At 52.8% G+C, this 26,182-nt stretch overlaps 9 protein-coding genes across 9 annotated transcripts; 4 read left to right on the top strand and 5 right to left on the bottom strand.

Annotated features, from left to right (window-relative positions):
• Nucleotides 1-737: 737 nt before the first annotated feature.
• J4E84_001418 (uncharacterized protein) lies at nt 738-1,853 on the bottom strand (the record flags this gene model as incomplete). The annotated part of the gene is made up of 2 exons (XM_049384050.1): nt 738-1,512; nt 1,561-1,853. The coding sequence occupies 2 exons, from the start codon at nt 1,851-1,853 to the stop codon at nt 738-740; spliced, it is 1,068 nt and encodes a 355-aa protein (XP_049249568.1).
• A 386-nt stretch (nt 1,854-2,239) lies between these two features.
• J4E84_001417 (uncharacterized protein) lies at nt 2,240-2,806 on the top strand (the record flags this gene model as incomplete). The annotated part of the gene is made up of 1 exon (XM_049384049.1): nt 2,240-2,806. One exon carries the CDS (start codon nt 2,240-2,242, stop codon nt 2,804-2,806), a length of 567 nt encoding a protein of 188 aa, XP_049249567.1.
• A 3,234-nt stretch (nt 2,807-6,040) lies between these two features.
• Nucleotides 6,041-7,719, top strand: J4E84_001416 (uncharacterized protein; the record flags this gene model as incomplete). The annotated part of the gene is made up of 3 exons (XM_049384048.1): nt 6,041-6,158; nt 6,212-6,441; nt 6,496-7,719. 3 exons carry the CDS (start codon nt 6,041-6,043, stop codon nt 7,717-7,719), a joined length of 1,572 nt encoding a protein of 523 aa, XP_049249566.1.
• Nucleotides 7,720-7,887: 168 nt separating this feature from the next.
• Nucleotides 7,888-8,596, bottom strand: J4E84_001415 (uncharacterized protein; the record flags this gene model as incomplete). The annotated part of the gene is made up of 2 exons (XM_049384047.1): nt 7,888-8,132; nt 8,197-8,596. 2 exons carry the CDS (start codon nt 8,594-8,596, stop codon nt 7,888-7,890), a joined length of 645 nt encoding a protein of 214 aa, XP_049249565.1.
• Nucleotides 8,597-9,209: 613 nt separating this feature from the next.
• On the top strand, nt 9,210-10,139 carry J4E84_001414 (uncharacterized protein; the record flags this gene model as incomplete). The annotated part of the gene is made up of 2 exons (XM_049384046.1): nt 9,210-9,589; nt 9,641-10,139. 2 exons carry the CDS (start codon nt 9,210-9,212, stop codon nt 10,137-10,139), a joined length of 879 nt encoding a protein of 292 aa, XP_049249564.1.
• An 856-nt stretch (nt 10,140-10,995) lies between these two features.
• On the top strand, nt 10,996-12,043 carry J4E84_001413 (uncharacterized protein; the record flags this gene model as incomplete). Its single annotated transcript, XM_049384045.1, has 2 exons — nt 10,996-11,164; nt 11,226-12,043. 2 exons carry the CDS (start codon nt 10,996-10,998, stop codon nt 12,041-12,043), a joined length of 987 nt encoding a protein of 328 aa, XP_049249563.1.
• Nucleotides 12,044-12,705: 662 nt separating this feature from the next.
• On the bottom strand, nt 12,706-15,950 carry J4E84_001412 (uncharacterized protein; the record flags this gene model as incomplete). The annotated part of the gene is made up of 4 exons (XM_049384044.1): nt 12,706-14,208; nt 14,255-14,502; nt 14,551-15,680; nt 15,730-15,950. 4 exons carry the CDS (start codon nt 15,948-15,950, stop codon nt 12,706-12,708), a joined length of 3,102 nt encoding a protein of 1,033 aa, XP_049249562.1.
• A 2,958-nt stretch (nt 15,951-18,908) lies between these two features.
• On the bottom strand, nt 18,909-20,509 carry J4E84_001411 (uncharacterized protein; the record flags this gene model as incomplete). Its single annotated transcript, XM_049384043.1, has 8 exons — nt 18,909-19,366; nt 19,420-19,487; nt 19,538-19,741; nt 19,796-19,898; nt 19,954-20,029; nt 20,078-20,124; nt 20,174-20,246; nt 20,303-20,509. The coding sequence occupies 8 exons, from the start codon at nt 20,507-20,509 to the stop codon at nt 18,909-18,911; spliced, it is 1,236 nt and encodes a 411-aa protein (XP_049249561.1).
• Nucleotides 20,510-24,259: 3,750 nt separating this feature from the next.
• J4E84_001410 (uncharacterized protein) lies at nt 24,260-26,067 on the bottom strand (the record flags this gene model as incomplete). The annotated part of the gene is made up of 4 exons (XM_049384042.1): nt 24,260-24,814; nt 24,867-25,460; nt 25,637-25,775; nt 25,823-26,067. The coding sequence occupies 4 exons, from the start codon at nt 26,065-26,067 to the stop codon at nt 24,260-24,262; spliced, it is 1,533 nt and encodes a 510-aa protein (XP_049249560.1).
• Nucleotides 26,068-26,182: the final 115 nt, after the last annotated feature.

The raw sequence follows: 26,182 nt of genomic DNA, 5'->3' as shown, positions 1-26,182 counted from the left end.
TGCGCGATGCGAGATGCAGTCAGCTGCTCTCGCGATCATTGCATGTGGTGTTCGCGTCATGTGAGATAGAGCCGAGCGCATTTGCGACGCGTCGAGCTCATTGCCGAGATCTCTGGTGTGAGAACGCGCTACAGCGGTTTCGCGTTGATTTGGTGGAACCGGCGGGACATGGTCGCAGAATCATAATGGCGCATGTTGTGCAGTAGAAGAAGCTGTGATGAGGTATGGAGGAGCGCTGTAGAAGCAAACCTCATTCGGAGGGCGCGGGTGTAATCACGTGATCGTAGCATGACTCGCCACGCGTCATCGATACCTGTCGCAAGCACACGCACACGACTGACATGCACAACCTTTCACGCGTCTTGTTTGATAATGCATTGCAGATACCTCATCACGGAGCTATACTCCGCGCACAAGCTGTGTCCCAACTCTACACACACTCCCCATGGCCCCTCACCCTGAAGGATGATCGCTCGCCGCAATGTTGCACTGATGCATCACACGCGGCCCATACGACTTTGGAAACTCGGTCTGCAGGCAAGACAGTGTTAGCCTATAGTGCATCACTGGATCTTCTCGCAGGAAGAGACTTACGATGCTGTGCCATAACGCGCGGTTGTACCACAGGATGACATCCTGCTCTTGATGCGGATGCGCATATATGTTCTCGGGTTGCAACGCCGGTCGCATGAGCCTGCTTGTAGTCAGCTTCCGAATAAGATACGATAACACGCTACTTACTTATCAAGAAACTTTCTGACCTCTCCCAAGTCTTCAACGACCGTCTCTGGCCCATCCGGGCTGCTCTTGAGATGCAGCTTCAACGCGCCTTGGCCATGCACCTGCAGCGACTTCTCACCAGTCTTCGGGTTCGTCCATACCATCGGGTACACACAAACTTTGCTCTTCTCCCATTTCGGCAGCTCGTCCAGCGGCTTCTCAAGCCCTTCGGTTTCGAGAGAGTGGCCGAGACGGGTACTGTGCGCTTTGGACATCCAGACGAAAGCATGTGGTGCGTACTCGATCTTGCTGTTCAGGACGATGTTGCGTGTCTCTTCATCAAGCAATGCCAGCGCACGACTACCAGCGACCATCGCCGTAGCTCCCGGCGCCATCTTCATCTGAGTCCCTGCTTCATCCTCCCATCGCACAGTCACATCTGGGCCCTTCGGGGTCCTGACGGCTAGCAGGCAGCCTACACGTGGTGGAGGAATGTCGTACAACGAGCCGTCGAAATGCCATTGGTAGAACCGCGAGGCACCGGCTTCGCGCTCTTCCGCTGGAATGTGCGGTGGAAGATGGAACTCTTCGTGATCGATGCCTTGGACTTCGAAGCCTGGCGGGAAGCCAAAGTGACCTTCCGGAACAGGCCCGCGTCCAAGGATATGGACCTGTGGCTGCACCGGGATTGCTGGACGCTTTGGAATGCCGTAGAAGTCGACGCCATTGTGGTGGGTGAGAAAAGGGTCGCGACCGTGAGCGAAACCACCGGTTGTTTCTTCGCGGTCGAAGCTGGTACTGAGTTAGATTAGGTGCGTATGTCGACGTCTAGCAACTTACTTGGCAGTGAGAAGATACTGCTGCTGCGGCTTCAGCATCTGCGGCTGCTCCTTGAACACCAACAGTTTCCACTTATGCAATGCATCAGAAACAAACCCAAAGTCCGCATCCGTAAAGTTGTTCAAATCGATGCCGTAGATCTCGGCGCCAAAGTCTACCTGGCTACCTTCCGCGTGCTTGATGGGCACGACGCGTCCGGTAGTCGTATCGGCATGTGGGAGATCGAGAATGGGCTTCTCTGCTTTGAGACGCAGACAGTTGGTCTCTTCGGTTATGACTGCTGTGACGACCATGGTGTTGAGTAGCTGAGTAGAACTCGAGTTTGATGGGCCTTTACAATTTACGTGTAAGGAGGCATGGGAATAGTCTGGAGATTATTGTTTACTATATGACCTATCAAGCCTAGCTCGAGTCCACATGCCTCACCTACCAGTCCGACAATGCTTCTATGGCGACATCCCGAGCTGTACATCTTGGTGTGGATGCGTTGATACCACCTCGGGTTCCTATCATCTCGGCCGAGTATCCACCTCCGCCACTTTCGGGTATAGCCGTACCCTCACGAGGCTGGCTATACCGGGTGCAGATATCATGCACACGTTAACATACACGCCAGGTTCGTCACAGGAGTAAAGACTTCGTTGCTCACGATCAAAGGCTCGAATCTCACGGTCTCACAATGATTGCTCGCACCCTCACATCCTCGTACTTCAAGACGACTTCGGGTACAAACACTCATTACCTACAAGCTGGCGATCCTTCAGGTCCGCTTCTGATATGTCTCCATGGGCTCGGAGGCTCTACCGAGACATTCTCGCCGCTGGTGCCATCTCTACCTTCCACGTACAACATCGTTCTTGTTGACTTTCCGGGCTTCGGAAAAACGCCACTAGCAGGCGTCAGGAAACCACTTTCCGTCGAGGGGCTCGTTGTCGACTTGGCCGACCTCATCGCATCTTTACGAGGAAGCTTGAATGGCTCGGCCTCGTCCAAGGTTGTCATCTTTGGACATTCCCTCGGCGCTATTGTCGCTTTGCACTATGCTGCGAAACATCCGCACTCTGTTGGAGGTCTCATGCTACTCGGTCCCGGTCGAGCGGCTGGTCACATCCCCGCTGTACGACAGCGCATGCTCGATCTTGCGGCCGCGGTGAGGAAGGAAGGCATCAAGTATGCAGCGGATATTGCAGCCAAGTCCAATTTCTATGACGATAGGTACGCATATGAGAAGCTCAGAAAGAAGTAGAGATCATGCTGACAAGATCTCTGCAGCCAAAACCGAACAGTGGATCCAGCAGCTCGAGAAGCCGTAAGGCTCGATGTGAGCTCTGCGGACCCAGAAGCCTATGCGCAAACATGTGAAGCTATCGTAGATAGTAGCCACAAAGACCCGCATTACCAAGCCATCACATGTTCTGTAGTCTTCGTGGCAGGAGATAAGGATATGATCAGCCCAGTGCAGCGGTCGCAAGATCTCAGTACATTGGTTGGGGGGAAAAGCTGGGTGCATGTTGTGGAAAGTGGTCATCAACCGATATTGGAGGATCTTTCTGGCGTTGAAAAAGCTGTGCAGCAACTAATGAAAGCCGTCATCGAATGAAACGTATAATTGCGCAACCCGACCACTCAAGTGATGCGCAACGTGGTTTTTATAATGTCTTGAGTGACGTTGCGCTAGGTACCGGCAGGTGGAAGGAATAACTGCGAGAAGTTACGCCAATGAGAAATCGTAATTTGCTAGATACAAAAGATCATCGAAGCTATTGGTACCTGCGAAGCCCGAGGCTGAGAAAGGAAATGCAGATTGCGGCTGTTCAAACGTGGTGGCGAGGCAATTGCTCTCTTCCGAGTAATGTGGAGGAGGTTGGTCAGTAGTAGATCCTGATGTGGCTGTAGGACGTGGCGAAGGGTAGCTGTCGCCATGGTTGGCCTGGTAGAAGTTCCTAACCAGGGCCGAGATGTCAATTTTGGAAGCGGGTGTACCGTCACGATTACGCTTTCTTCTTCTTTGAGACAAAGTCTCGTGCGACGCCTGAGCAAGCAAAGCTTTGAGAAGTCTGACGCCTCTAACCGCAATCATACTCTCTGGGCGCCGCTGCAGAATCTCTACGACCTCTTCAACAAGTGTTCGGTGCTCGAAACTTTCGTTCGCGTTGATCTCACGATGTAGTACGTCTAGCAACAGGGTGATGGATGCAGCAACCGCAAATGCTTGGTGAATCCACAAGGTGGGGCCATCTTCCCCGACCAAGGCCTTGTACTCCTTGACGATCGTTTTGGAGGCTGCGAGACATGTTCGGCGGGTGAACGCGAAAGCAGGATTGACGAAACTGTCCAGTAGAAAAGAACGATGAATCATGATGATCTTGTGACTCGACGTAATGGCTAGAGCGCGCCGCGCCCATGGTACCCACGTGGGCCAGCTCGGATCCAACGGTGCGTTCGTCATGAAAACTGGCCTTCCACGAGTGGCCAGTTCTCGAAGTCGCGCATCACAATGCAAGACCGTTTCGTAACATGTGTAAGGTGTATTGCATGATACGAGGCCGTCCTGAAGCTGGGGCATGATTATCGCGATGTTGCGCAAAAATAAAGAATAGCTTGTAGTAGTAGGAATGTCCGCGTCAACGGCGGTCAAATCGTTGTCGTGGCTGTTCAGCGGTGGGGTTGATGTCGAGTATCTTGGAACGACCAGGTAGCTTTCCGAGAACGGTATGCTGAACCAGTCCTGACTGCAAAGTTGACACCAAACTCTACGGCCAGTCTCATTTGCTACGACACCTCCACTGGCGTCTGGCCCTAAGCGATGGATGCCCAAAGATTGAGCAATGCGTACAGCCGTTGCGAGATGGATGCTTTGCTTTGTACTGAACCCTAGGAGATGGGCTGAAACGGTTGCCGTGGCTATAGCTTGGCAAGAAAGAATGCTCAAGTTACTCGTATAGTCCGCCCGGTTAAGGCAAGTGAAAATAGCTTGATACCATCGTCGCGAGAGCTTCTGTCGCTCGGCCATGTCAAATCCCCATGATTGCGCTCGCAGATCGGGTGCGCATACAAGACTAGCGGCCAGAATAGCCAACAATAGAGCTACCCATTGGAGATCCGTAGTTGGTTGTTCGATGAGCCCATTATCTCTATCGTAGAAATCTCGGAGTTGCGCCTGGAAAGTAGGAACGAAGTAGCTGCCATGGTACCACAACAGGCTTTCGTGGTGGTATTCTACCAACTGTCGAACTTGGTGAGGGCTTGGAAGAAGTAGTTGAAGCACCGAAAGCTGGGACAAGTCATCAAATATGGATGAACCAACTTCAATCGGAACATCATCTGCGGGTTCGAGGGACGCGACTGTGTGACAGTGAGGCTCTTTCCTTCTTCCCCAAGCGAGGAACTCCAGTACCGTCGCGGTATCTCGAGAAACAGCAGCGTCGTCGGGCTCATCTGCGGACTCATCGGGAAGCCTATCGTTTGGTGTTTCAGGTTGCAGAGTTCCGGGCGGAGTCGCAATGTTCGTCGGGCTTCGCTGGCATGTTTCGCTTTCGAGCTGTGCGACCCGCTGTCGCAAATAGTCGAGCTCACATGATCTTTGGTCGGAAGGACGCGTTGGAGAGCTTACATCGCCATGCAAATCGTCGATACCGCACGTATCTTTTTGACCTCGTCTGATGCAGTTGTCGCAGGGTACCGTCTTACTGCACTTGACTTTCCGCTTCGCACAAGCTGCGCACGTCAACCTGCTTCGCGGATGAGATGCCATGCCAAGTCGAGATTAAGCGGACAATCCGGCGCCATAGTCGAGAAGGATGAAGTTTCCAGTGATAAACACGGAGGTTGCGGAATGGTCGCTTGGAGATAGCCCTGGAGCGAACTGATAAGCGTCGGCACTAGCGCCGGCCGACCTTCGGCTCTCAACCTCCCTTTCCAGGTGGCGCACGCTTGCATATCATCCCAACACGTCTCATTGCAGCATGAACACCTCCCATCAACTGCAGCAACACGATAGCGACATGGGCAAGGAATACATACTTATCTATGATAGCGATGAGGTACGGTCCAATCACATCAAGATGAATGATAAGATCAGCCCAGACTACCCCATCTTTTACTCAGCGCGGTGCGACGTAAGCGTAGCTGTCCGTCTTTGACACTTGCCACGAGAAGCAGCACAGATATCCTGATTTCATAAGACGAGGACAGCTTGCTGCGTTTGTGCAAGATCGGACTCAGACGCAACTCCGCTGTACATTGTCGATCTCTCCGTTATCGCTATACGACTCTTAATGGGCCCAGAAGAAGATTGCTCGAAGCACATGGGCGCATAACAGAACAGAAGACCCTCACAATGCACCTTACGGGCAGTATCCGCAGTCGCAGCCATGCTGCAAAAGAGAAGATAAAGCTTCGGATGACGCAGCCATCGAGCTGGCAACTTCCCAAGCAAAATAGCAGCATCGCACCGCCCGATGTATGGACCAATGCCGATATGGAGCCAGTACCACCGGAAAAGCGGACTTGGGGTAAGAGCGCATTCGTAACGTACTGGTTCAGTGACCTTGTCACCATATCGACTTGGAGTTCAGGGTCTGCCATCTTCACACTTGGTAAGTGTTCGATCGTCGAAGTCATCTTGAGGACATGGTATTGATTGGAACAGGTCTGACGGCAACCGATGCCGTGCTCATAACGCTCGTGGCGGGTATATGCAACGCTTTACCCACGGTACTCAACGGCGCTATCGGCTCGAACCTACATATTCCGTTCCCCATCGCGTCTCGCGCCAGTTTTGGATACTGGTTTAGCTACTTTGCCATTGTGAGCAGAGGTGTCTTGGCTATGTTTTGGTTCGGAGTTCAAACAGCCAATGGAGGTACATGTGTGACCGCGGTATGTTATACTAAGAATGGCCTGATGGATGCGTCTCCTGACATTGGTCCCTAGATTTTGAACGCTATCTGGCCAAGTTTTCGCAATATTCCCAACCATCTACCTGCGTCGGTCGGTCTTACGACGGCCGGGATGATCTCATACTTCCTGTATTGGCTCATCCAATTCCCATTCCTTCTCATCCCGACGCACAGACTACAGTACATGTTCTGGGTGAAGACAGTACTGCTGCCACCCGTAGCCATCGGAATGACAGTTTGGGTTGCTGTCAAAGCAGGCGGTAATGGCTCTTTCTTTACACGTCCGGCCTCGGTGCATGGCGCTGAAAGGGCCTGGCTCTGGTTATCGAGCATGACTAGCATCACTGGTGGATACAGCACCCTCGCTGTCAACATTCCCGACTTCTCCCGCTTCAGCAAGGATCCTACAGCGCAATACTGGCAGATGCCGGTAATTCCTTTCTTCAAGACTATGGTCGCTCTTATGGGAATCGTTTCTGCATCCGCAGCCCAAGAGATCTGGGGCACAGCCTATTGGACGCCACTACAAATCATCGATACCTGGGATACGCCTGGTGGCCGGGCAGCAGCTTTCTTCTGCGCTTCCATCTGGTTGCTTGGGCAGCTTAGCGTCAACATTAGTGCGAATGCCGTCTCTTTTGCCAATGACGTCACGACGCTAGCGCCAAAGTACGTCAACGTACGTCGCGGCTCCATTCTCGTCGCATTTGTCGGCGGCTGGGCGCTATGTCCTTGGATCATCGTGGCGTCTGGCAAGGCGTTCCTCAACTTCATGAGCGCATATGCCATCTTCATGGCGCCCATGGCAGGCATCCTCTTCACGGACTACTGGCTGGTGAAGCACAGGAAGTACGACGTCCCCGCTTTGTACGACCCAAGAGGCATCTACCGATACGGTCGCTACGGTACAAACTGGCGAGCTGTTGTCGCAACGTTCGTTACCATCATCCCTCTGTTGCCAGGCCTGGCCAACAAAGTCAATCCGGAGTTGAAGCTCTCGGCCGGTCTCCAGAACCTCTTCACGTTTAACTGGCTGTATGGGTTTTTCCTGTCCATCTTCTTGTACTACTTCTGCAATCTGTTCTTTCCTGCTCAAGAAACCCTCATTCCGCGCATCGTTACGGGGTTTGGGTATCTGGATGGAATCGAGGTTGACAGTGAGGCTGAGAGCTTGTCGCACGGTGGCGAGGCTAAAGCTATGCCTGAGGCTAGAGTGTCTCCTCGGTCTTCCAGCCAGGCTCATGACATCAGTAACTAGAGTACTCGAGCGGAATTACATGTTGAGATACAGAGGGAAATAGGTAGCATTATCTAGATATCATAGCCCATTACATGCAAACGCAGGATAAACGCCCAGTCAGTGACACCACCTACACACTAGAACATACTTGAAAGCCTGAACAAGGTGAACAGCAGCCGCGTAGGATCAAAACCCGAAGTCTTCCAGTTTCTTCCCATCCTCTAGTCCCAAGGTCCAGAGATCCACGTCGATTACTTCACCACCCCACCGAATACCACGTACCTTCCTGACCCCATGGTTTTGGAATCCAAGTCTGCGGAAGAGCCTCTTCGCCTCTTCATTCGTATCGTCGGTCAAGCCCGCAATCTCCTTCGCACCTTTCTCCTCGCGAAAGTACTTGATCAAGCCCTGGGCAGCTTCCGTCGCATATCCTGCAGAGATAGAGGTACGAAGTCAGTATATGTCTCACATGCATTTCGTACAGCTAGGACTTACCCTTCCCATGATACCGCTCCATCATGTTGAAGCCGACATCCGGCATGGTGGGTGCTTGCTCGTCTGCAACACGTCCTAGTTGCATGCTCACAATCCCAATGCGCTCTAATTTCCTCTGTGAAAATGGAACTCCGGTCTCCTCGTCACCTGCAGGCGATTCTGGTTTCAAGCTGATGATGTACCGCCCATATCCACTCGCACGAAGCTTCTCATCTCCAGAAGCGGCGATCTTTCGTACTGCTTCCAGATCTGGTACGTCTTTGATCACGCCAGGGTACCGTCGAACAGATGGAGCGCCGTGATAGAGTGCAAGGGTAAAGTCGCACTGTTCGTCAGAGGAGGGATCGAGATAAGAGAGGTAGAGACGTGGAGTCGAGATGTGGAAGTCGTAGGGTGACATCTTGAGGCTAAGAGCTGGCAAATCGACGTTTGGTAGTTGTATTCAAGCATCTACGCTCCCAAGCTTTATTATAAGCATTTCTTCGATGCGTCGACGGAATGCTAACACCGGCCTGGACTCGGATGAGTCACCTAGGCTGACCATCCAGGCAACCAGAATGCTGAGCGCTAGGTAGTATAAGGCAGCTCGTATGTCGTGTTGCTCGCATTCTGCGTCTTCTCTTCCAGATGGAGCGGTCTTCTACATGAACCCCGGGCGACTCTACTCCGGGCTCGCTGTCATTCGATCTCAAGTCCGGGAACTTTGTTCCGAGTATGCGCGCTCCTGGTCTTTCGACATTGCGACAGAGTCGGACATGTCTGAGGAGTCAGATTCTTATCGCAGGCATGAGTCAAGATATTGATGCCAGCGCGATAGCCTTTCATCGTGTCCCAGACGAGACTCAAAGAGACGCAAGAGTGACGTTACGAGAGGGTAGCAAAGCCACTAGGCTTAAAGCGGCAAGGTGTGAGATGATAGTGGGGAACCCCCGCCTTCCGATGAACTCTTCTTTTGATGGCTCGACACCTGGCTTCTTCAGATCTCCCAACGTCAAAAACCTAGAAACGACATCATGGCGCCACTTTCAGGATCCGCCAAGAAGAAGAAGCAGAAGGAGAAGGAGAGAGAAGTCCAAAGGCTCAAGGTCATTGAGGAGCGCCAAGCGGGGTCGGACACCAGCCCGGACGATGAGATTCCCGCTACCCAAGCCTACGGACCCTGGGACGAGCCAAAGGAGAAGTGGGATGCGCGTCTGATGGCTCAGCCCCCGAGCGACGCTTCGTGGGATGCTTTTGAGAAGCGTGCAAAGGCGAGGAAGGGGAAGGCTATCGAGTACCAGCCCGCTGCCGTCCCAGATGAGCAGACTATGCACGTAGATGCATCAACCAAGTTTGATAGCACTGCGAAACCCGTTCAAAAGATCGTCTTTGCTTCTGGCATCAATGTGGACGAGTATGTTCAACTTTGTCCAGATTCGTGTTAATTTATGCTGATAGTATTCAGCACCATCGTCGACGTCATTGCCAATGCAGATGCTACTTTCCGAAGCGCAGTCCGCGTCTTCATCGCCGGAGACGTCGAGAGGAAGGAGGCCATTGAACTTACCAGCGCCGGTGTAGAGAAGTTGACCAAAGCTTTGCCTCAACTAGAGATTATCGCTCTTCACGGTACATCGAAGCTCACGCGTACCGCATTCCCAACTATCCTCAAGAACTGCGCAAATATCGAATCCGTCACTCTCACCGTCGTCCAAGGCCAAAAGTCAAAGCGCATCCGTCTCAATAGCACACTCGACTGGTTGACAGATAAGACTTTCGTCCCGAAGTTGCGGTACCTCGAGTTCCGTGGCGTCTACCATGAAGCGTTCCGTCGCGAGTTCCTTGAGTTCCTCACAAAGTGCAGGCCTGCGCTGGAGATCGTGTTCGAATATGACAGGCCCGCTGTCCTGATCCGGGATATGGAGACTATCCCACTGGACCGCGTTCCTGCTGCCGGTAAATGAAGCACGATCAATTGAGCGAGATCTGTGCGGCTCTGAGCGGAATAGCCACCGCAGACCCAATAGGAAGACCATGGGATAAGCCCGGAGACATCGGTTCGCAAAAGATGCGGTACTCACTACAGCTTATGAAGCGATCAAAAAGCCACGTGCAGTCGATCGAAGATCATTACTGATCTGTCGATGACGAAGCAATAAATACAATGAATGAGAAAAGCGGCTAGTCTTAGCTGAAACAATTCAACGCTACAAGAGCTGCGGATCCGATGCACGATACTACGTATGATGTTAACTCCGCCACGAAGCGTGCGCAATACCTTTGTCATCCCGCTTGGGAAGCGGGAGTGACGAGAAGATCACGATTCTCAGTGGCAGTAGCCAGAGCGTTTTGCAAGCCGAGGTCTCACCAGTCCCAATGAACGATCTGTGAAGTCATCGCGAAGTCCACATGCTTGCACCCAAAATTTCATCAACAACTTCGTACGCCTGGTGTATTCTCATTATGCTTTACAACTAAGACATGGCACCTTTCTTACGTCCGATCTATCAAACTCCGACCGCGAGAGCGAGTGCGACGGGGAAGTGGACCCGGCCGCTGTCTTGATGGCACTTGTGCATCAGCCCAGGCGCTAAAGGGAGCTAACGCGGACTTTATGCACGCTGCTGACACTCTCAAAACAGAATCGCGCCAGAGTGAGCCTCACTACTTCCTTAACACCTTCAACAGTGTTGGGGCTATGCTGCTTCTCGAAGCGGGGCTCGAATACATAGGTCCGATTCGCGAGCTGTCATCGATCTGCATATATGCTCGCACCCGCTCGGAGGATGACATTCCCATACACAATTTCCCCCTGCCGACATGTCAGCAACTCCGATGCCATCTGGGTTTGACTGTGCAGATGCTCCCATTGAGTTAGCCTGGTCGTCTCAGCGACCCGAGCTCCGCGATGAGACGGAAGATTGGATGGGTGTGACCAATCCAGTGGAGAGGCGAAAACTACAGAACCGCTTGAACCAGAGAGCACGGAGTAAGTTGTCCTGCAGATCGACCGGCCAAAAGGAATAAAGTCGGTTCTGACATGTTATTAGGAAACCGTGCACAAAAGAAAAGTGCCCCAGCCAAACAGCCCCGCCGTGTTGTCATACCAGACGAGGCCAACGAGAGCGACGCGTCGGGTCGTGAAGGCAGTTGCAGCACATCCGACCTATCTCTGAACGACCTTAGCGAACCCGATGCCGCAATAGCGCAAAGGTCATGCATGGCCGCCCACCCCAAGGTGCAGGAGCTCATGCGCCGCTTTTCCGAACACGCATACGCCAGCTACATGCAAGGCACACCCGCATTGTCCCACTTACCGCTGCTACTCAAATACAACGTCGCCAGCGGTCTCGCACGGAATGCCGATATCCTGGGAGTTACTGCGCAGTACTACGATTGGTATGGCATCTCACCACTCAATAAACAAGGCCCGCTCCTAGGTTCCGACGCAGGGGCTGAATGGCCAGCATGTCTCCAACCCACCGAACTACAAAGCTCAATAGAGCATCATCCGTGGCTCGATCTGTTCCCGTGGCCAAAAGTACGAGACAACATGCTGCAAGCTTTCCAACGAACAGAACCTATCGACTACGAAGACGCGCTATGCCATGATATCTGCGAGTACAACCATCTAGACCGTAATCTCATACTGATAGTTTGGGGTCCGCCAGAAGACCATCGCAGTTGGGAGATCGATCCGGCGTTCCTCGAGAAGTGGGGCTGGCTGTTGAGTGGATGTCCGGAGGTGTACGAAACGACAAATTATTGGCGTGCGACACGAGGCGAGAAGCTGTTTACGCCACAGCAGTGGCACAACACCATACAAAGCAGTTTGCCAAAGGAGCTGCACTACAGCGTTCATGACTGAGGCATCAGCAGAACGCGCTGGTGAATCTGGATCCGGCATACACCATAGTTGCGGATCGAAGAAGCGAGAAGGGTACAAGACATGATTGCGCAGCATAGAATAATCCGTGATTGCACGTACATGGCTAATGGCAACTATCATGAACATTGTTCGCACGACCGCGCAAGTCAAAGACCACGTCGGACGGCATCGCGAGAACGAGTCGTTGCAAAGCAACACCACGAGAACGAGTGCCAGAATCATACCTTCCTCCATGTGGGCTACTCTCAGCAAGCTCGGAACAGACGTTATGAAGTCGGCGAACATACACTGGCGGGATGCCAGCGGAGATGGGTTAGCAGCATAGCATGAGGTTGAGAGCGCCGGATCAGACGATGTATCAGACGGCGGCTTGGAACTATGCGCCATTTAGGCGAGTGGGGAATGCGCTGAAGTCATGAGTGGGAGACGCATAGTGCTTGCGAAAAGATTGGGGTTGGGGCTGATAAACGAGTGTATTTGGCTGTTATGCAGCTTTCTATCTAGCAATAATGAACAATATGATCTTGGACCGTTGATATGGCGACATATCAATGGTTGTTGTAGCGATGAATTGCCATCCAACGCTGGGTGTATTCCTCACCTATATACCCTCTTTCAGTGACTGGTCATGACGCCATTGCCTAGATGTAGAACATGGTGTCCTTGAGCTTGGGATGGATCTGTACATCCGACGCGCTCGGGTCCAGCGACGCACCCCCAGCTGCCGAAGAGTCAGCGACGGAATTCCCGGCGCTCGGCGTCGGTGTGTCGAACAGGTTCGCCAAGTAGCAACGAGCCCGCTCACAGGCCAGATCGGCGTAGTATGCTGGTGGGCACAGACTGACAGCCTTCGTCGCACGACCGAACAGATAACACATGTTGTGGGTGAGGTCTTCCACGATGTCAGCAATGTTGCCAAACTGTGGCGGGACCACTTTCGCGTAGATCTGGCGGAAGATCTCGTCGTGAACGATATAGTAATGGCAAGGACGCGCTGTTCCTTGGAGTGCGGCGTGTGCTTGAAGGAAGAAGTCCCAGTTGCGGGCCTCCGTCACGCCCCGATCGACGACGGTGCCAGGCTTCGTGTTGCCGGAGCTCTTTTCCCCAACACCATCGCAGTCTTTGTCCGATGTTGGGTAGAAGCGTGTCTTGTGTCGCTTACCACAGATGACAACCGTGAAGCGTGGAAGACCCTTCTTGGTATCAGGCGCGGGGTACAGTGCCTCGCATGCCTTTCGCAGCTGGGGAAGCTCCTGTGACAGCACCATGTCGTACTGTCCTTCTGATACTCCGTCGCGGTAGATGAGGATATTCTCGGGAAATGTGGGGTGCTTGCCCTTGGTCTTCCAGAGGTTGAGACGCGACTTCAACATTTCAGAGAGATCATCGACGTTTTCCTGCCTTCCGCGCTGAATGCGTAGCGTCGCAGGCCATTGTCCAAGGTATTTGTCGATAGAAGCGACCATCGCCGATACAGAAGGAGCGTTAGAAGCCGAGCCTGGAGAAGGGTGGGTCACATCAATACCGACCACCATCGTCTTGTTCTGATCGATGATGCCAAGGCTCTTGTTTTCGACGATCTGATTGATGCCACCGAGCTTCAAATTAAACTTCAGTGCGATGTTCGCAATGTACTGATCTCGGCCGCGCTCCTTCCAGAGCTTGGAGCCAACAGAACAGATCGTGTGAAGGCCATAGTCTCTATCGGCGAGTGTCTTGATGCGCTTGTATAGGGGGATGTTTGCCTCTGGTAGCACAATGAATAGGAGGTTCAAAGCACCAGCCGCTCTCTGTAGATACGGGCCGAGGGTGGGATCGTCTGGATGCTGTAGTTGAAGACGTTGTGGGGGAAGGGGTGGCTGGGCGTTGACACCAATCTTGAGCAAGCCTTGGTAGAACTCCTGCATCACAGCACCGAGAGCTTGGCCATCGAAAGAGTCGCGTTTACCTGGCATAGATATCATGACTGTGGACCATTTCGGTAGGGACGCGCCAGTATTGAACTTGATGTTCATCATATTCCAACGGCCAAATTTCTGGTCGACAGGAGCAGTCTTGTCACCTTTGTAGATGACCCTTGGGCAGGTGAGAACTCGACCAGGTACTTTAATCAGACCCGGTGTGATGGTAAGACCAAAAGAGCGCTTGTAATTGTCAGCGAAAGGACTTCAAGCGCAAGTGGGAACTTACCAGTAAAACATTGGTGTCCTCGTCCAGACCGACGGTCGATACACCCTCATTGAGGATGGACCTCGCGTTCTCCCACGGCTTGCGTACAGCATACTGAATCATAGTCTGTGTTTGGCCACCATCAAGCTTGGCTTTGGATGGCTGGCCCGGAACAACGACGCAGACCTCCGCAGGAAGGTACATGGGGTTTTCTCGGTTGCCGCAGTTGACGACGGGCAGCTCGGGGTGCTGGAGGACACGATTGTATGCTACATGACGTTAGTACCGGGATGCCATGGAGGGAGAGGGTGACATACTCGTCTTGAAGAAATCGAATACAGTAATGTATTTTCCCGATCCAGCAGGCGCTGGGCCCTTGGGCTGGGGCTTTCCTTTGCCCTTGCCCTTTGCAGCACCCGCCTCCGCCTTGGGTGCGCCGGAGGAGCCTGCGTCAGCATCGAGCCAGAACTCAACATCCTTGGCGCCTGCACCGTGGCCTTTGATGCGTGGCCTGTTCGCCAGCTTATGCCCGTCGTCCTTCCTGGCAAGCCCAAAAATAGTCTTGATGCGAGGAATGACCTGCTTGGCTTTGTTCCGCTTCTCAGCCAAATGCGTGGTCTGGACGCGGACCAGCTTGAGGAATTTCTCCAAGGCGATGGTGTTCCGTGTACCGTAGCTGTGCATAAGGCCCGGGAGAGGACCAGAGTGGTAGAAGGCTCCATGACTGACGTTGATATTGACCAAGATGCGGCAAGTTGCAATGCGCACGCTGGAGAAGAAGCCGCGGATGACTTCGAGGCCTGAGCCAAGATCACCCCTTGTCGCATTCTGATTCAGGGAGAAGCTCTTCGATGAGCCTATCGTGGCGAGGTTATTCGCGGATTTGACGTAGTGGTTCAGGAAGATATTGAGCGCCTGCGTCAATTCTTGCTTGTCGCCCAACGACTGGCTGAGGTTGGTGGAATTCATCCAGTCGACCAGCTCACCGATGCTATACGTTCGGATATACTTGACCTTGATCTTGTATACCGTGCCGTTGTCTGCTGGTTCGTCTTCACCTTCGCTGCGGTACTGAATCTCAATGATGTCTTCGTCATGCTTGAACTTCGTCTTGGAGACAAGTGTTTGACGGAAATCAGTCGCGACGTCGCCTTTGAGAGGAGCCATCTCCGATGACTGAAGCAAGAGCTCCATTACCCGGTGACGTTTCCTTCCAGCGGCTTCTGGTTGGACGTCAACATCGTAGCGATACAACACCATATTGGAAGGTGGAAGCAGCTCAACATAGTTCGCTGTGAGCTCTACCTTGACACCTTTGGTGCCGTATCCGGGTCTCGTTGGATTTCCTTCTGATAGCGTCAGGGCGCTGAGATCGAGGCCTTTCTTTCCGGCCGGATGCAAAGTATCTTCAACTTTTGCGACCTTTGGGTCTAGCGGATGAGAGTTGCTGTACCAATGTTAATTCTGGACGAACAAAATGTCGGTAAACATCTTACGGGAAGATCTGGATGCCTTGCTGGCCACCGCGGGGCGGTCCACCATACCCTCCTCTGCCGCCACCACGGCCTCCGCCTCTATCACCCCGAAACCCACCGCCTCGATCCCCTCGGAAGCCGCCACCTCCATAGTCGCCTCTCCCTCCTCCTCCACGTCCGCCTCCGCGGTCTCCACGAAATCCTCCTCTTCCTCTGTCACCGCCTCGAGGTGCGCCTGACATAGTTGAATGGCTGAGTGAGGCTTTCGGACTGAAGAATTGGCGCGACGTGCGACGAGCTCAGCGATCTGTCTGACACGCTGCCCTTGTGGACTAGATGCTCTGGGATAAGGTTTTGTAGAGCAACCTTCGTATGAAACAGCAACACTGTTCCGATGGGAATGCTCGCAAGACCCCAAAGGCTGAGAGATGACGAGAAAGCGAGGAGGCGAGGCATTGGCAGCAAACACGCTACTTAAGTGGGGCAAGCTACGCGCCGACCCACACCCCGCCCCGCGTCGTCTCATTCCACGTCGAACGCCAGCGCCCGACTTTCATTCCTTTCACTTCGCCAGCTGCCTGACTGCATACTCACCGGTTTGTTACGCTGCAGAGACCTTGCAGATGCCTATCAAGTATGCTGGTGCCTGTTCTTCCCCACGCCTGTAAGGTGTGCCAATCCAAGCTGCTCCTCTACCTCCACGGCTACAACCGCTGTCCAGAAAAGGGCTCATGGGAGCGCATTACCGAACACGAATCTTCGACCGGCAACGAGTATGGATACTGGTTCAATCTTTATTATAATGAAGCCGTCGCATTGGCAAAGGGTGGCTGCGAATTGATGATGTGGCTTCTCACCCTTAGCCGGCGTGGAACCACAGCGAACAGTCAATTGCGCGCATACTTCACGCATAACTCCGAGGAACAGCTTGTGCTAGACTGGGTCAATGATATCAATCAATATACGGACGGTAAAGACTTTGCTCGCAAGCTAGTGCTGTGCGTCGAGGATGAGTACGTCCTCCGTAGAACACGGCTTCTTTGCTAGATCAGTGCACTAATGATGCATGTGGCTCAGTAACGTAGCCGCTGCGGACATCAAACCCAGGCTGCCAAATCTGAATCCCGCATCCGCCGAAACCATGTCGACGGCTCGCACGTGGCTGCAGACGTGCACCGCCACGCATCACGCGTGTGGCAGTAAATCCCGGCGCACAACGACAGGCTCTGGTATCTTGAAACCTCGCCGTCTCATCAAGATCTTTAAAAGGCCTAAGGGCTCAGCCACGGATCCAGAGCTATGCCTGGTGGAGACAACAAACATCGAACGGCCGAAGTATGCTACCTTGAGCTACTGCTGGGGAGGAGATCAGCCAACGAAACTGAAAAGAGGCAACATAATCTCATGGCGGTCCAAGATCTCCTTCAGCGATCTTCCACGTACGCTCAAGGATGCCATACTAGTGACGGCTGAGCTAGGACTTGAGTACATCTGGATAGACGCTCTTTGCATAGTCCAGGACGACGATGGCGATAAGATTGTGGAGCTCGCTCGGATGGGCGACATATACTCCCATGCGCATGTTACCCTACTAGCTTCACGAAGTCCCAGAGTGCAGGACGGGTTTCTACAATCCAGATACATCCCCCGGGAAAGAGGATTTCGGTTACCCTACCTTTGCAAAAACGGCAAGATAGGTTCCGTAATCCTCTGGACAGGCAGAGACATGGGAAATCCCGAGCCAATCCACCAACGTGGCTGGTGCTTCCAAGAACAAATCCTTTCACCCCGCATCCTGGAGTTCGGTACCCATCAGCTGAGGTATCTATGCACCGCCAATCGCACTGACGAAGTCGTCCCGGAGACAGACGGGTGGATCACGAATTCCGAAACGTTCGGGGCATACGGAAGTGGTCATTCGCTTGACTTACCAGCTCACTGGTACACTTTACCAGCGACTGGAACCGAGTTTCTGGATCTTTGGGAACGCATCGTTGTGCATTACAGTCACCTAAGCCTGAGCCATAACACTGATAAGCTGCGTGCCATCTCGGCTGTTGCAAGAAGGTTTGGACAGTCCTCATCTGTGCGATACTACGCTGGGCTCTGGGCAGAACACCTGCCGAGCCAATTACTTTGGGAAGTGGACCGTGTCGATCGGAGCTCAAGTAAACCCACCCGAGCCGCTAAATGGGTGGCTCCATCATGGTCTTGGGCATCGATAGAGGGACCTATCAGCTACTCACTGATCGATAGCAATTCGATCGTGTGTCAACGTCTGAACGTCATCGTCGAGAATGCCACGTCTAAAGACGACTTCAGCGACGTGCTCGACGCTGAAATGAGACTTCGAACATTAACCCTCCATGCTAAAATAGGGAAAGACGAAAGACCTTCTCAATCATGGGGACACGAAGCAGCTTCTCGGTCATGGGGGTTCAGTAGCAAAGCTACGCGTCATCGAACCGACGAGGACGCGACTACCGGTGCACAAGAGGATAATTGGTCGTCCTTGCGTCCTACTTTCGTGGATCCGAAGTCTGGCAAAGCCTGGACCGACATACACGGCCAGTGTGACGAATACACTGCGGGATGCGATACTGTGTTGCTAGCTCGTATTACTATAGGTCGGGGGCTCATTCTGGCAATGCAGCCGCGAACCAAGAAGTACACGCGCGTTGGTATTTTCCAGTTGGGCGCATACGTGGAGGGTGACCGTCGCTGGGAGCAGAGAGATATTGCCATTGCTTAATGCAGCACCGGTTAGTCCTTTATCATGAATACTGTATCGTTCTCTTTCCGATCCATCGTAATAAGAGACATCCCGTGTTGTGCCTGTAATGCCTTGTTTGTTGTTCGCAAGGCAGATGCGGCCAGGCTGAGCGAAGAGAAATGACGAGACGACGAGACGCGGTGAGGCGAGGCAGCAAACGCGCCAAGTGGGGTAACCGCAAGCTCCGCCTTCCCCGCGGACACTTTTGACACGCGACGCGACGTTATTTGTGCACTCAGGGGTGGGGTCGAACGGGCTTCTAGTGCCCGCAGTGGTACAAAGAACCATCTGGCGAACAGAAGAGCGGTCGATGATGTCGGCGGCATAATGAACTTCTGGAGTCATTGAGGCGGTGCGAAACTGAAAAGCACGGACATTCTTTTGTCTATCTCAATCCTTTCTGTCCCCCATGAAGAGTGCACATGTTTTAATTACGCTGCAAAAGGAATATCTCTATACTGGAGTCGCTCCCATTGCCCTGTAGCTCTCTGTACGCGTCTCCTTGTCTCCTTCCGGTGAAAGCAGCTCGGCTGGGTGGCCGCAGCCCTTGGTGTGACGGTTGCGGGGGCGGAGGAAGCTGTTTCTCAACGTCTGGCTGGGGTCGCTTCTCCATAGTCGCACCGCGCCGTATCTCGGAGCGCGACTGGAAGGCTTGCATGCGGTATGACCCCTGCTCAGATTTCCCTGCCGATGAAGATGACGTTGGTGCGAATTTGCCTCCGAGGAAGTTGTTTGATGGGCGGCGGCGGGACGATGCTTGCGAGGTGTTGCCGAAGACGCGTGGGAATAGTTTGTTCATGAGGGGCTTGCAGCCTGGGAGGCAGCCGCAGATAACACCTACACCGCTCTCTACCGACATGATGACGAAGGTGGTAGCTCCGTACCCTGTGTATTGTTAGTCGGTGATTGCGTGCAGCTGTGATTCGATGGTGACCCACAAAAGACATCGTAGGAGACGAGGTATAGGTGTGTGTAGTAAAGTCGCACGACGCCGGCGATGCATACACTGATCGCATGTCAGCCTGATCCAAAGTAGATCGCGAGATGTCGACTTACATAACACCAAGCGAAAACATGCTCGTCAAGGTAACACGCTGACGGAGCGATACTTGGACGTTCAAAAGGTTTCTCGCGGGCCATAGGAAGATGACGAAGTCGCTGAATGTGTTTTGTGCCGAGTGGAAGTAGTAGATCGCCTTGATATTGAGGCACTTCGCGGTGTTGATGTTCTTGAAGATCTCCCAGTACGTGCTGGCGGGCCTACAGTGGTTGTTAGCATAGTGTGCAAAAGTTGAGATGATCGCGTTTGCTTACGAGCATTGGAACAGGGTAATGAAGAAGCAGGCCGTGTTCAAAGTCACCGTATAGAAGATCATCAAGCGGCAAAACCACTTGTCGAGCTTCGACGGAAATATGCCTAGAAAGCGGTTAGTGATTGCGCTGCCACAACTTCGCATATACTGCACACATACGTATGTAGGTAAGAAGAATTGCGACCTTCATGAACGTAATGATTGCGGTGAAGAGCAATTGAGTCGACATGCCCATCTATACTGTTGTGAGCATGAGAAAACCACCCCGTGACGCGCCACGTACTTGAGCAGCTTTCATCGTCCCGAAAAGTCGCTCAGGTCGAACGTCCCCTAATCGGTATCAGCTATGTTGCTTGTAACAGAGTCACGATCTACTCACATAAGTGGTAGCCCATTTGGTAATCCGGCAGCATCGATATAATGAGCATGACGTTGCTACCAACCGACATCACCTACACAGGTCAGCGCTCTACTTCCAGCTCGCCAAACGAATCCTTCTATCACTTACAGCTGCCATCAGCATCGTCCAGTCGTCCCATCCCAATGTATTGACAAGCACTGTCCGACAGTAGAACCGACATGATATGAACCCAATGACGAGGACAGTCAGTGGGACCAGTATCGCCAATGCCAATGTGAGGTGGTTCGCCGGGTCGACATAGTTAGGCGGCGGAAACGATGCGAACTCCTCCGCGGTAGGAAATCTCGAAGTCATGATGAGTAAACGCCAGCAAAGACAGCCGCAAAAACAACATAAGTCCTCCGCGGGTACCAGAAAAGCATTCCTAAATCACTCGGGAGCGCCCGCGGCCATTATAACCGGCATGCTCGTGATAGGAGCCGGCATGCACACCAACTACCCCGCGACCTGTAGGAGCAGGAGTTGAAACTTACTTGAAGTGAGCTACGCACGTCCCGCGCATAGTGTGAGTGGCGCTGCGCCTGCCACCTGCTTGAAACGACACCATCGCCCGAAGGTCGCGACTGGTCCAGACACTTGCTCACATTTGTGCGGCTGAAGGCACCCGAGGCCGGGTCTTCCATGTTTTCCATGTGGCTTTCGACTTGTTAGCCCGCCATATGATTACTTGGGATGGCCTGTGTTGAAGCCTCTAACGGAAACATCCATCTTTGGGGAAGCAAAGTCAATTGCGCCCTGAATCCCAGTGACGTTTGAAGTCGAACATCATGAGCGCATTGCTTTTTGTTACGATCGTCAGTAGCCGTGGAAGTACACTCCACTCATGGAGCGTGCCGCAGTGATCGTACTGATCTTCCCATAGTTCCCATGGTAGCGCACGTGGCCGCAAAACCGTTGGCAGACCAAAGCGCACTTACCACATTCACACATGACGTCCGAAGGAGCATCAACATCGGTATCAGCAGGACAATCCTGACCCTTTGCAGCACGGTGAAGGTCGGCGAGGAGAGAACTCCTCCAGCACCTCTTGACCTGTCAACCAATGAAAATAATACAATAATCTGGCAAGTCCCAACGTGCTTGAGCGTGGTGGTGAGGGTTCGCAAAAGGGCAGGTGGTTTCGCTTAGTCTGACCAGCCCGCATTAGCTAGCACAGGGGCGCAATAGATAAGGCTGGACATTTGCTGAAACTTCGTATAAAATGCCCTATAGCAAGCTCCCGTAATGACATGGATGATAGAATGTGGGCGTGTCCCGTACCCAGGCACCGGCGTTTGAACGACGCACGTGCGACATGGGATGAAGGAAGCGGGTCAGTATACCGCGGACTTGGCTCATGGATCGACTGAGGCCGGCATTGGGGGCGGAAGCGTGGCTGGGTCAGGTTTCCAGATGGCATCCGTCGCGTTCACCAAATTTGCGGATCGCAATGACGAGAGATGTGGTGATTGAAGTAGAAAGGAGTATTATGGTCCGGCAATTGACCGAAATGTGTCATGGCAGTGGTAGGTGACAGCGGCAGATAATTGAGCTACGGTTGAACTTGCGGTTGATGGCGTTGCTTGGCGCACCGCTCAGCTCCCCACGAGGGCGACCACGAAATTCATACGTTAGCGTCGGTGTCCACATGTCAGTACCATTTGCGGCACATTGCCGAGGTCTTATCGTAGTGCCACTTCCCAACCTCCTACAAGACGCACCTCTGCTTCCCACCTACCCTCCCAGGACACCGCATGCAAACCTCGTCACGAACGCGGTGTACGTCATCGGCGTTGCCCGGATTTCTCACGTATCTGAGTATCGACACGACCCCCTCATTCCTGCGACGGGTGACTTGTCAGCCTGGCGCGGCTGGTCTGCCGTCCTCGATCACCGGCGTCTATCAGCCACTTTATTGTAATTTGGGTACACGCAGCGCACGTACCGAATTGCGATACATACGCATCGGACGTATGCGAGCGAGCGTAGCACGCTTCAAAATACTCTAAGAGTGTTCGTCAGGGTTCATGCTCGTAAACATACCGTCGCTTTCAAATTTGTCACAGATACCAGATGTCGGCCACTCTCAGCCACCCGGAAAGGATATTGAATGGTCGGACATTCAGGCTACTCACAATTCTCCCTGCCCTCAATGAAGATGAACCGTTGCGATGCGAATGCCGCTCTTTCGACATTGACGAGGCTCCTCCGTACGAAGCGTTGTCTTACGTATGGGGCGATTCGACACCATCTGCCAACATATGGTGCAATGGTCAGTGTATAGCGATTGGCCCATCGCTTTCGCAGGCATTAAAAAGGCTCCGTTATCGAGAAGCCAAGCGCATAATTTGGGCGGATGCGATTTGTATCGACCAAGCCGATGAGGGCGAGAAAAGTCATCAAGTTCCGATGATGGGTAGCATCTATTCTTTGGCAAGAAGAGTCGTTGTCTGGTTAGGCCAGGGAGATGCGCAGCAGATACGACTAGCCTTCGAGGCCAGTAGAACCATTGCCGACGCTTGTCACGATTACGACCAAAGACACGGCATCAGCCCAGATAGTCTCGCAGACCATGACGAAGTCAATCTCCCGGAAATCGCGGCCTCTACGACCGTACTAAGTAGCCTCAAGGAACTTTACAACCGACCTTGGTTCTCTAGGATATGGTGCATCCAAGAAATTCGCTTAGCTGCAGACGCGATAGTCATCTGGGGAGATGACGAGATCCCTTGGTCAGCTCAGGCTATGGGTGCCAGATGGATCTTTGAGAGAGACTTTCCTGCTGGATCGCGCAATTATGGAATCGCAGATAAGTTGGCGCTTTATGAGCTAGACAGCGTACATGCGGTCATGATGAGCGACGAAAGCATGTATCCACTACTAGTAGCGCTGCAATTATCTTCCCGTTCTGAGTCTTCTGACCCAAGGGATAGAGTGTACGGTCTACTTAACATCGTGTCGCCAAGGTCAGAGGTAGAAGCTTTAGGTGTTGACTATACGAAAGACCCTGATGAGGTATACGCCGACACGGTGTTGGTTTCCATTCAGCTTTACGCACGACTGACGGCGTTCGGCTACATTGATCACCATATCAACTATGATGGGCCTGGTCCTGAAGAGTGGAGATTCATTGATCACGGTGTCATCTATGATGGGCCTAATCCTGAGGAATATGACGACATTGAATACAGATCATGGGCCCCGCGATGGGATAGTCCGAGGTTTCTTTCGCCAATGGGAGTACCCGAGAGATCATGTCCATGGAGTGCATGTGGAGAACATAAGCGGACTATCACTATCGGCAGCTTGTCAGCTCTAGGAAATCTCTGTCTCAAAGGTGTGACGTACAGCAGGGTGTCTGGGGTTGAAGAGGTCATGAATTGTCACAATCTGTCAGATCCTACGTACATCGGCGGCCCAAAGCCTACCGAGGATGCCAAAGAATGTATACCTGATGCCAACGCTATCGGGAATCCACCAAAAAGTCATCCATTCCTCAAATGTTACGAGCGTATGGATGTCAAATCGTCCCCAGAAAAGCTCGCTCGAACATTGACGGGAGGCAGGTGGGCGATTGGTTCGGACAAGTACCTACAGCTTTCAGATTCGAGAGCGCGTCACAGCAACGCTTGCTCACGTTTTCTGCGCCGACTGATCAATCTTCAAGAGTCTGGTGATCAGGGCGAGTATGCTCACGATGGCGATTCAGCTTTGTTTGAAAGCAGGGCCTATCATGTTTGTAATCACCGACGCCTGTTTTGGACGGAGGAAGGTTCGTATGGTCTCGGCCCACAATGCATGCGAGCCGGTGATATCGTGGTGGTGTTGTACGGTGGTAACACCCCCTATGTGTTGCGCCCGAGAGGAAGCGAATATGTTTTCATGGGTCAGGCTTACGTCGACGAGATCATGAACGGAGAAATTTTCCAGGGTCCAGCAGTGGACATACCAGAGGAGCAGACCTTTTGTCTTATTTAGGTAATGTAATAGTCAACCATCATGACTATGGAAGTGTATCATGGTTCTGTAGGAGACCCAACGTTGAAGTGGTTTCGATTGCAGTCCTCAAGGCGCTTTGATCTGACCAACATCTCCATCGCCCCCCAGCCCCGTTGTTTCCTCATCAGAACTCATTCGTTCCTCACTTTCAGAAGCCTGACCACCACCCCTCTTAACCAACTCTCTCGCGTACAGCAGCCGAATCGTAAGCGCAGTCGCAATCAGCGCCGCACTCAAGAACGACACCGTAATAAACCCCTTCCGATACTGCGGCGCCTCAACCTGCCTCCAAACAAGAAGCGGCAGCCATGCCTGTATCACATAGGCCATCTCATTCATCGCTGCGACAACAATAGCTCTCTCTTCGTTATCGTGCGTGCATATCTCGTGAGCCCATGCGAAGCACAAGCCGGAAAGACCGCCGCCGAAACCGGAGAGGATGTAGCAAGCCCACTTCCATTTGATGGGTATGTCCCAGATTGCGAGACTGGTGGAGCAGATGATGTTCATGCAGCCGCCGAAGACGATTGGTTGCCATCTGGAGCCTTTGAGGATACTGTCGCTTGTCCATGCGTATAGAAGGGTTGTGACGACTTGGACGGCGTTGGTAGTGGTGGGATACTATGAATAGGATTAGCGCTACTCGGTGGTGTGAAGAGATAGCGAAACTTACGGTGTTGATCTCGCTGACGGTATACTTCGGATCCTTGCTCGCCTTGAGAAACTGCTGAAATATTGGCTGCGATCCCATACTCGCGTTGTTGAAGAACACATAAAGCGGGACGAGAGCCCAGATATGCCACGAAGTAAAGATCTTCCGTATCTTGGCCCTGGTATACGGCTTTCGCTTCTGTCGTCCTTCAAGTCGCATGCGCTCCTGTGCAAATGCAACCTCTTCCTTGGTCAGGTAGAAGGGCTTAGAGATCTCCGGAAGATCAGGCAAGCAGAAGAAGCCAAGGACCGCAATGGGAAGAGAGATTATCCCGTCCACGATGAAGAGCCATTGCCAGCCCCTAAAGCCGCCTTTGCCGTCGAGCTTATACACGCCGGCCATCAGGTAGCCGGAGAACATGGTCGCGATGGCACCGCTGGTGTGGAAGATACAAGATCTCTTAGCGAGCTCTTCCTTTCGATACCACGATCCGATGATGTATTGCATGCCTGGGTAGAAAGTGCTCTCGGCGAGGCCGATGAGGAAGCGTAGAGCGTAGATTGTTTCGGCGTTGTTGGCACGGCAAAGGCAAAACGTCAAGACAGCCCAAGTAAGCTACCGGTGTCAGTACTCATTTCTCAACGGCGCGGTCACCTCATACAAGAGAAAAACTGAACACCCAGGAGCCTACGTTGCCGTTAGGCCACCAACTTCGCAAGCTTTTATCTTGATGTAGGCTCTTGGGTGTTCGGTTTTTCCCTTGAATGGGGTGCGGTGGTGCGGAATCATACCTCCATTGCGGGTATCCAAATCGACGGTCGAATGCGAGTCAGAATGATGTTGCTGGGTATTTCGCCGATGACATAGCCCACAGTCCAACAAGTTTGCATGTAGTTGAGCTGGTTGCCGTAAAGCCCGAGATCTTCCTTCCTACTCCGATGTCAGCCAGTCATCGCTCATGGGAGAGGCGAACATACATCCCAGAGACAAAAGCGCTGTTGATGTTCATCTGATCAAGGTACTTGATGAAGTACCCCAACGACGCGAAGGTGAGTAGAGCGGCATCGAGCTTGAACATGAACCATCGCTCTTCTTTCGGCTTGTCCAAGGTGTCCCAGAGGTAGTAGTACCACTTGTGCGGCTTCGCTTTCAGCTCTTCATTGGTCTGAATGACGTTTTTAGCGGCGACTGCTTCCGTCGAGATATCCTGAGGTCGACCCATGTTCGTGAGGCTTCAGTGTGAAGCGTGTGTCTGGTGTCTGAAGCGGTACTGGCACAAGCCTTAGCTTTATTGAGCAAGCAACACAAGGCCTTCTTTGCCATCGCTAAGCATCGTT

The sequence above is a fragment of the Alternaria hordeiaustralica genome (assembly GCF_023758085.1).
Source record: "Alternaria hordeiaustralica strain BMP 2776 chromosome Unknown scaffold_1, whole genome shotgun sequence".
In the NCBI taxonomy this organism is placed as follows: Eukaryota; Fungi; Ascomycota; class Dothideomycetes; order Pleosporales; family Pleosporaceae; genus Alternaria; species Alternaria hordeiaustralica.
The sequence above is the reverse complement of the archived record's forward strand: the minus strand, read 5'-3'. Positions and strand labels throughout refer to the sequence as shown.